This window comes from Podarcis bocagei, assembly GCF_964188305.1.
Source record: "Podarcis bocagei genome assembly, chromosome: 2".
NCBI lineage: Eukaryota > Metazoa > Chordata > Lepidosauria > Squamata > Lacertidae > Podarcis > Podarcis bocagei.
This window is the reverse complement of record NC_138126.1, coordinates 44,682,457-44,692,181: the sequence shown is the minus strand read 5'-3', so window position 1 is coordinate 44,692,181 and position 9,725 is coordinate 44,682,457. Positions and strand designations below refer to the sequence as shown.

At 44.0% G+C, this 9,725-nt stretch overlaps 1 protein-coding gene across 1 annotated transcript; it reads left to right on the top strand.

Annotated features, from left to right (window-relative positions):
* The first annotated feature begins 273 nt into the window (after positions 1–273).
* LOC308582210 (uncharacterized protein) lies at positions 274–5,282 on the top strand. The gene is made up of 4 exons (XM_081185125.1): positions 274–304; positions 426–511; positions 805–887; positions 3,389–5,282. The coding sequence occupies exons 2-4, from the start codon at positions 474–476 to the stop codon at positions 3,601–3,603; spliced, it is 336 nt and encodes a 111-aa protein (XP_081041251.1). The 5' UTR covers positions 274–304; positions 426–473; the 3' UTR covers positions 3,604–5,282.
* Positions 5,283–9,725: the final 4,443 nt, after the last annotated feature.

Below are 9,725 nucleotides of genomic sequence, written 5' to 3'. Positions count from 1 at the left end.
CCCCAACAAACGTTTGAGACTAGCTCCCCTAAATCTAAAAGATGGATCAAACTGTGCGCGCCGCTAGGCACGCGCCGCTGCCCTGCTAGCTCTGATAAGCTCCTCCCACAGCTAATCTCCTTCCTCAACAGAAACCCTGCCCCCTCTGACCTTTGCACAGGGAGAACAGCTAATCAGCCACAAAGAAACACAAACACACAAGAGAAAACCCTTTTTGCTCCTTCTTCAACTGCTTCCCTGCTAGCTCTGAGAGAGACAGAAGAGAGACAGAACTCAGGCTGCATTCTCCACTTCTGTCTCCTCTGTATGGGCTGCTCTTGCTGTGGGGGGATGGCTTTGCTAGCCTATGGGATGGATAATCCCAGGTTTCTTTCTCTGCACTGGGCTCCGGATGTGTTTTTGTACGGCCTCATCTGTAATTACAGTGGGAGAAATATCAAGGAGACGCCAGTTCGCTCCAAGCGAAGCATCACATGGAGATGCCTTGCCTGTTCTGCATAGTGACACAAAGGTAAGGAAACTCTATCTCCATCCTGTCACTAATGCAGCGATGTTTTCCTGGCCGGGAACCAAAATGTCATCTTGGTGTAAACAGCATCAGAGGATTTATTACAGCATTTGTACCACCGTGTGTGTGTGTGTGTGTGTGTGTGTGTGTGTGTGTGCGCGCGCCTTTTCACATGTTATTTAGTTTTAGATTATCTGGAAAGATTCGGATTTAAAACCATATGCCCTGTTATTTTGTCATCTTAAAAATTCTGCGCTTGCTGTTTTCACATACATATACAACCGTTCTGTTTGCAGAACTGGACCAGAAAGCGTTGCACGAGGCCAGCGACATTTCCAAAGCTGGCAATGGAAATTCAGGAACAAGCTGCCCCAGGAAGGTGGGCCAATCTGTAAATAATCTGTCATGTGCCCTAGTCCCCAAGGTCCTGGAGATCTGTTCCTAAGCGTTTGACGCCAGAGGGGGGCTGCGATTACCACTCATCAGGAAAGCAAGGGAAGTGATTTACCTTACTGTTTTCTGCATCTTCCCAATCTATATTTGGTCTTGCTTGACATTACAGTAGCACTCCCTGTCACCTGAATTATCCTGTGCAGAACCCCCCCCCCCCCCGTGATTTCTATAGAAGGAAATCAAAGGGCAAAGGAGTGAAATACTGAGCCTTAAGGGCAAGGATTGTGCATTTTGACCCTAAATGTTTCGGAAGGAAGTGATTTGGCACCTACCTGCCGTTCCTTTCCCTGTGAAGTTCAGTACCTATTGTAAAGCTCTCTATGGAGCCTTACAAGGGGAAAGCAACCAGGGGGTGTTAAACTTAATTTTCAACAGAAAAGTAGCAAGCAGGGGAAGGGGTAAGTTAGTCTTTCCCAACATGGTTTTGCACTGCAGTTCCCATCTGGTGTAGCCAATGGTCAGGAATTATGGGAGTTGTAGTCCAAAACAGGTGGAAAGCACCAGGTTGGGAAGGCTGAGTTAAACACTCCCCTCACACCAGCTGCTACTGTGCTAAAAAAAAATAACCCCCCCAGCTGCTTTTCCCTACAAGAAACAGCTGTCAAGGCCATTTGGAATTTGCTGCGTCTGATAAAAATGCAGCCTGGTAATCAATCCTGGGCAATAAATGTCATAAATTTGGTTCCACTTGAGGCAACATGTTGGGTTTCATCTGGAAAATGGAGTAGAACCGAGCAGTGCTTCATGCAAATTTATTTATTTTATTTATTTGTATTTATTAAATTTGTATACCGCCCTTCACAACATAAAAACACAGTATGAAAAAGCACAACATACATATTAAAAATATGAAACAAACACAAACCAATAATCCCCAATCCCGTCCTGTACTGGGTTACAAAATATTCAGCTAAAAGCCAAGTTGATGGAACAGGAAACAAGGACTAATCATCCCAGTTTTGTGCCTGACCAAATACTCAGAAAACTTGCATCTTAGCAGAACTCTCATATGAGTGTGTCTTTGATAAGCTTCTGGTATTTTTGCAATCCTCACCCTGCTCAGGCATTTAAAGGCAAGTAAGAGATTTTGTGAGTGGAGGGAGCGGCGGATGAACCCTTTAGTCCCAGCCTCTCTGCTGCATCTCCTTACACAGGTCTGAGGCCTTCCTGGCTTTGTGCAAAATGAACTTCTGCAGCAGAGAACCCGACAAGCTTGCGTAGGCTCATTGTGCAATTTAGAACCCTGATTAGGCAGAATTTTTTCCCCCTTTATTTCCCCCCCAAAAAACTATGTGCGTCCTATGGGCCGGTGCGTCCTATGGGGCGCAAAATACGGTAAGTTGCTCCTGTCAACAGGAGGAAGTCAAGCTGCAGATAGTTTTATTTCTTCATCACCATTTATTTAACAGCATTTATTTACTCAAACCTCAACACAGTATAGAAAAGAGAACCCAAACTTGTTGTTTGATTTTCCCTTTCCTGATTGCTTCTCCTTGCTTTAAAGCTGGTAAGCAAAATATGCAGAGGAAAATCACACCACTGATTTACCCCTCTCCTTCTCTAAACTTTTGTAAGTCTTGGGGCCTTGTGTCCTTCCGTTTATGCCTCTTCTGCTTACTATTCCCATGAGGTGTCTGGCATCCCAGCGGCAACACATGGGTATTACAAAAATGTGCAAAGAGTTAATTTAAGATTCTCAGCTATATGCTAGGAATAGAGTTGGCAAAGAATGCACCACACCTGTACTGAAATATCTGCATGGGTTACCAGTTTGTTTTTCCAAGCTGAATTCAAGGTGCAGGTTTGGATCTTTAAAGACTTACCGTATTTTTTGCTCTATAAGACTCACTTTTTCCCTCTTAAAAATTAAGGGGAAATGTGTGTGCGTCTTATGGAGTGAATGCAGGCTGTACAGGTATCACAGAAGCCAGAATAGCAAGAGGGATTGCTGCTTTCACTGCGCAGCAATCCCTCTTGCTGTTCTGACTTCTGAGATTCAGAATATTTTTTTTCTTGTTTTCCTCCTCCAAAAACTAGGTGCGTCTTGTGGTCTGGTGCGTCCTATAGAGCGAAAAATACGGTATGTGGTCTGGGCCTTATTTGAGAGAGCCCTTCCACCCCAATGAGCCCACTTAAGAGTTTTAAAACGTGCCAACTTCCTGCTGAACACAAATGTTGTTTCTTTTTTCCTTTTTGTCCCACTTTTGTTGCCCCTCTAGATGGCAAGAATGCAATAACATCAGCAGAACGATGTGTGGACAGTCCAGTATAAATCCATCACTAATGCACTATTATTGCTTCAGTGGCACTCTGCAGAGCACAAGCAGCAACAAAGAAAAACAGAATGGTCAGTAGGAGGAGGAGGAGAAGGAGGAGGAGGCCTTTTTCTGATATCGCCCAGCAAGCTCTATCTCTTTCTCTTCCCAGGAGCAGAATCCAAGCCAAGTGATACCACTGAATATAGAACCCTTTATCTTCTTCGGCCGAGTAAGATTGTCTTCCATAAACATGGTTTTAACAGTGAGTCCGTAAGTGACTGTGGAGGCCAATTCTGGACCCACACGTCCTTCCACAGTGGGGACATTGGTTTCCTGGCAGGAGTTGATCATGGTGTGGATTTGCCAAGCGTGCCTTTCTCTTAGCATGTTTCTCCCTTGCATCCTGAGTTTGAGTGTCTTCAAAGCCCATGACACCTTTGGTAATAGCTGTTCTCCAACTGGAGCGCGTGCAGACCAGTGTTTCCCAGTTGTCGGTGTTTATAAAAAAAAATATGTTTTACCTTGAGAGAGTCTTTAAACCTCTTTTGTTGACCACCAGCACTACACTTTCCATTTTAAAGTTCGGAATAGAGTCATTGCTTTGGAAGATGATAATCAGGCATCCACACAACATGACCAGTCCAACGAAGTTGATGTTGAAGAATCATTGCTTCGACACTGGTGATCTTTGCTTCTTCCAGTACACCGGCATTAGTTCGCCTGTCTTCCCAAGTGATGTGTAAAAGGAATATGGAACCCTTTATCATACCACTGACTGCATGGGTTCAAGACTGTTGCTCCCCGCTCACCTTTATTTTCCTCATCTGCTTCCTCCGGACCTTTCTTGGCAATCCTGGGCTGTCTCAGCCTCCAGGGGATTAAGCTGCACATGTCTGTCCTGGCAGAGAAGAACGGGAACATCATGTTATTTCCATTCACTTCCCTCTAGTGTTCTCTCACAGCCCTTCCATCCACCGCTCATGGCTTCCACGCTGAGCAGCCTTCTCCCAGGTTGCCATGGTGCAGCTGCTGGCTTGTCATTAATATGGTGGGTAACTTCAGATCCTTGACCCCCTTTGCTTTTCAGGGCTTTTCACGGCGTATTTCGCCCCTGATTGTATAGCTCCACATTCCCCAGCAAAAAGATAAAACGCAAATGAAAAGCTGCTGCTGCTTGAACGGGGAGATGTGTTTCACAAAGGCATGCTGCAGCAACGGCAGAACTCCAGGGAAGAAATGGGAGATTAAAAGAGCCACAGACTCTGTCGGAGCAGGGAGGATGGCAGATGTCGGATTTTTTCCAGTCTGCTTACGCTGGGACTGTGTGGATCCCTGAAAGCTTAGGCTGCAATCCTAAATGCATTTTCCTGGGCGCAAGTGTCCTTTCAACGAGGTTTACTTTTGAGTACACATTGTGTAGAGCAGGTTTCCCCAAATTTGGGTCTCCAGCTGTTTTTGGACTACAACTCCCATCATCCCTAGCAAGCAGGACCAGTGGTCAGTCCCTCTGTAAGTTCAAGGAAGTACAGTGGTACCTTGGTTGTGGAACTTAACCCATTCCAGGAGTCCGTTCGACTCCTGAAACTGTTCGAAAACCAAGGTGCAGCTTCCGATTGGCTGCAGGAGTTTCCTGCAGTCAAGCGGAAGCCGCGTCGGACGTTTGGCTTCCAAAAAATGTTCGCAAATCAGAACAGTTATTTCCAGGTTTGTGGCATTCAGAAGCCGATTTGTTCAGGAGCCAAGCCATTTGAGAACCAAGGTACCACTGTATAAAATATGTGTGAGACAGGAAAGAGTGTGAGGCTTTGAAATGTTGAAGACGAAATTTTTAAGAATTGCTTGACATTTTCAGGGGGAGCCCTGGGCCCCAGTGATCTAGCTTCTGCTGGTTGGATAACTGCCTGAGGTGATGAGACAATATTCACTGACCACTCAATCAAACGTTAGAATGATGCAGGGTAAACAGAGTGAAGAGTCACTTGTGATTTTATTGTCATCTCAGACAAGAGGCCTGCAAATCTCCAGAAGTCATTGGAGAGTTTCGGTGGCGGGGGGGGGGCGGGGAACAACGACAAAACAAACTCCACTCTTTTGGATAGTACAGCAGAAAATGATTCCCATTTGGCAAGAACTGTTCAAGTATAGCAATCGACTCTAGGTACAGCCTGTTCTCTTGCATTTAGTCATATAACTTTGGCTTATATGGAGTAGAATGAGACAAAGGCTCAGCTGTTGGGGGACTGTATAGAAGCTGTTTTGAATTTTGAGTGCTGAACGCATCATCTTGACACACTGAAAATCACAATCCCCCCTACCCCCAAAGCTTATTGCTGTTAGAAAGAGATTCATCTTTGGGAAGAATGTGGATTTCTGAAAGGAAATCAGGCTTTGTTTCCAAAACCACAAATATTATAAGGAACATATCTATAGTTCCTGTGTTTGGTTTCAGGGCATGCCAATCTCATTCTCAATCTCATTCTCTTTATCTGGCTACCCCACCTCATCCCCAGCCGCCCCACTCTCCCCAGATCACGGCCCTCTGTGGTCCTGCTTCACACCATCCTTGGCTGCAATGTTTTCCTCGGGCATCTTTCTCTATCTTCCATCCAGGAAAATAAAAGGCGTTATCAGAGTTCAAGTGTTTGTAGAGACTATCCTACTTTAAGGAAGGCACTCAGGCACATGGCATTGCCTCTCAATTTCCCTGTCCCTGGTGGAGAAGCCAATTGGCAATGCTTGGACAAGCGCTCTGGCTCCCGCTGAGTTCAGCAAGGCTCTGGGGCGCACGGCAGCTGGAGTGGGGTTGGTGCAGGAGACGGCAATTCCCGCTTCACCTCACGTGGTGAAACAGGACAGGCTGCCCCTGCAGCAAGCCTTTCAGAATAACTGTGTTTCAACAACAACTGTCTCAGAAATAATTTGGGCACAGTTATTCCTTCTTTGAGGCCAAGGATGGACAGGGTGTTGTTTTAACGCACCTCCAAGCCCCTAACATTTTTCATGATTTTATAACCGGCTCATATGAATAAGACTTTACAGGCACAATCGTGGCTCAAATTGTGTCATTTGCGCACAGTTAATCACCCCCATCTTTCCCTAAACATATGACTCAAAGCAGGCTTCTAAATACATTCCTGGTGCAGGCAACGCTCTGAAGTCCACAGAATAGCGCAAAAAACGAGGCACAACTCATCTCTCAGGCTCATTACATGGGGTGCTGCAAAAAGCAAGACACTCATGGAACACTAATCTTAAATGCACAGCCAGCCCTTTAGAAAGCTGACCTATATCTGGAGAAAGTAATGTGTGTTTGTGCAGAAACAGTCGCACCCACTGTTTCTAAATATGAAAAAAGAAGCAGGAAATTATATTAAATCTTGGCTGAATCATACACAAGGTGCACACTTGAGAGAGAGAAAAAGTTACCAGCTTCTTTCTCTTGCTGATCGTGCATGAGATCGCTGCAAGGAGGGAGAGATCATGGATTTTCAATATTAACATTTTAAAACTTGGAAATGTTTATATTTATAATCCAGTGGCTCCCTCCTCCCCCCCCACCCCCACATGGAGGATTTGATACTGGAATGGAAATTGCCGAAACCATTTTATAAACTGACATCGCTCAAGATAAATAACAGACCCAGAGCAAGCTCCAGAAGCCTTGTTGCAGACTGTACATATTTGGACAAAAATGACATAATGATTTTATGACGGAGGGCTTGCTAATTTGGGAACCACCTTAAGAAGCTGCGTGCGTCACCGATTTATACAGGAATGCTGACCTCTTTATATGACATCACCTTGCAAGAATGAGAACGTAATTATTCTACCTCATGTTTAAAATCAGGGTTAACTTGGAACCACTCACTCGTATTTGGTTTCTTTTTTGTGATTGTGCAAATCAGCAGTCTTAACACTGCTCAGTAGATTTCTGAAAACATATATATATATATATATATATATATATATATATATATTCATATGTAACTTTGATGGGGCAACTGCATTACAGTCTTCATGTAATGATGAAATGGCAAACTGGTGTAAGCACTCTGGTAGTTGCCCTTTTGACCAGTGCAATTTCTGGATTGATGCTCACAGGTATAGTGACATCACACAAGCCATTCCCTCCTTCTGGTGTCTCCTGTACTGCTTAAATCAGAGAAGTGGCCCTCCAGATGTGGTTGGACTCCCATAAGCCCCAGTCAGTTTGACCAGTGTTCAGGGAGGGTCAGAGCTGTAGTCCAGCAGTATCTTGAAGATCATAGCTACTTCACCCCTAGTCTACATCTAGACTCAGGGCAGAGACCCGTCTGCTTTGTTTTTGTTTTTGTTTTTTGGACAGCTAAAATTTGTTTTGCAAAAGTAGCTTATTAATAGTTACCTCGGAGATTCACTAATGGAATTGGCTTCCTTGCATTTAAATCAAGGAAGTCAAGTAATGAACTCATTATGATGACTGTTATTGTATTTCAGTTCAGCTGATATTTTTGAAGATACCCAGAGAGGTTTATTGCTCTTTAGAATTAGGTAGAGGAAACTGGCAGCTTGCAGAGCGCATCCAGCACCTTAACTTGCTCCCATATTGACACTGCTGTTCTTGACCCAGAGGTGTCGCTGTCCCAAATGTACATCCTGACCTTTTATATACTGAATGCACATTTTTATTCTACACTTTTAAAGAGCCACTTCTTCATTTCTCTTGTCTTTTTTATTACCGTTCCAGAACCGGAGCTTGTTTGGGCTTTATTTTATTATGACTGGGAGCGGCCGCCGAGACCATATAACACCGGTCTTGAAAGACCTGCATTGGCTCCCAGTACGTTTCCGAGCACAATTCAAAGTGTTGGTGCTGACCTTTAAAGCCCTAAACGGCCTCGGTCCAGTATACCTGAAGGAGCGTCTCCACCCCCATCATTCTGCCCGGATGCTGAGGTCCAGCGCCGAGGGACTTCTGGCGGTTCCCTCATTGCGAGAAGCAAAGCTACAGGGAACCAGGCAGAGGGCCTTCTCGGTAGTGGCGCCCGCCCTGTGGAACGCCCTTCCAGCAGATGTCAAAGCGATAAACAACTACCTGACATTCAGGAGACATCTTAAGGCAGCCCTGTTCAGGGAAGTTTTTAACGTGTGATATTTTATTGTATTTTTGGTTTTTATGGAAGCCGCCCAGAGTGGCTGGGGAGGCCCAGCCAGATGGGCGGGGTATAAATAATAAATTATTATTATTATTATTATTATTATTATTATTATTATTATTATTATTATTATTAATTTATTGCCTTTTTACCCCACAAGTCTCTAAGGAGCTCCAAGTGGCATGAACGATTCTCCTCTGCCTCATTTAATTCCCACAACAACCCTCTGTGAATGTGGTTAGTCTGAGAAGCAGTGACTGGCCCAATGTAAAATATTGGACATGGACACAAAGAGGGCATCTCTGCTTAAAATTGTAAAAGAAAATCAATATTCACCCCGATTTCATTTTATTAATCCTCCTTCAACATTCCAGAAAAAGATTCCTTGCCATTCTTACATTACCTTATCTTGCATTTCACTAATTAACAAAACAAGTCCATCGCTGGCCAAATTATTCTCCCGTAATCTTCCTTTCCTCCTTTGGACTAATATGGCTAGTTTATCCACTCTGCTAATTCAAGGCTTTTCAATAAATGTTCCTAGTCCATTGGGATTTGTTGGCATTTCTTTGCCAAGAATTTTTTTATTTTATTTTTGCTTTTATCAATGAAATTGAACCCAATGATTTCAAATCCATAGAACTGTTAACCTCAGTCGGATTGAACAAGATTAATTTAGGAGTAAAACCCAAAGTAGCCCCAAGCATTACAGAAATTCTGTACTTCAACAGAATCATTCTTCTGCTATGCTAATATAGAGACTGCCATGTTTCTCTTTATTGTTGCTTTTTGCCTAACTGGGAACATGTGTTTTCATTAAGGTATGCCACAGATCTGTATAAGATTTGAGCTTTATAATTTTATACATGGGGAGCAGCCATTGTTTCTTTAGCCTCAAACCCTAAGTTTGTAGCCTGATACCTGTACCATCTAGATTTAATCAGCCAGCAGTCTAAAAGCTGACTATGACTAAAACAACTAGCCCAACTCTCTCTCTCTCTCTCTCTCACTCTGTGTCTCTCTCTCTCTCTCTCGTTGTGTGTGTGTGTGGTTTTTGTCTGTTATGTACTGAAGTTCTCACCCTGAGCCAGCAAGGGGATACTGTAGATGGTTTTTGTTCAGGTCCACATATGCAAATAAGGGATTGAAAGTGACGTTCAGTGATTGGATAGTTACAGAAAGTGGTTACTGTTGCATTGTAGTGGAGCTCTATATAAGCAGGCTGGCTGAACCCTTCAGCTCAGTTCTGTTCCGGCCTGTGAATAAACAAGAGCTGTTTGAAGAATCGCTGTGTCGTCTGATATGTTCACCTACAACTTAACAGTTTCTCCTTGTGCCATCCTCCTCCTAGGCTTTGCTGGAAAACACAGG

Excerpts from the sequence above, each read along its gene's own strand:
- LOC308582210 (XM_081185125.1), top strand. The coding sequence starts at position 474 with ATGGAGATGCCTTGCCTGTTCTGCATAGTGACACAAAG. Across the intron at positions 512-804 it reads TTCTGCATAGTGACACAAAG|AACTGGACCAGAAAGCGTTG; the intron begins GTAAGGAAACTC and ends TTCTGTTTGCAG. Across the intron at positions 888-3,388 it reads GAACAAGCTGCCCCAGGAAG|GAGCAGAATCCAAGCCAAGT; the intron begins GTGGGCCAATCT and ends TTCTCTTCCCAG.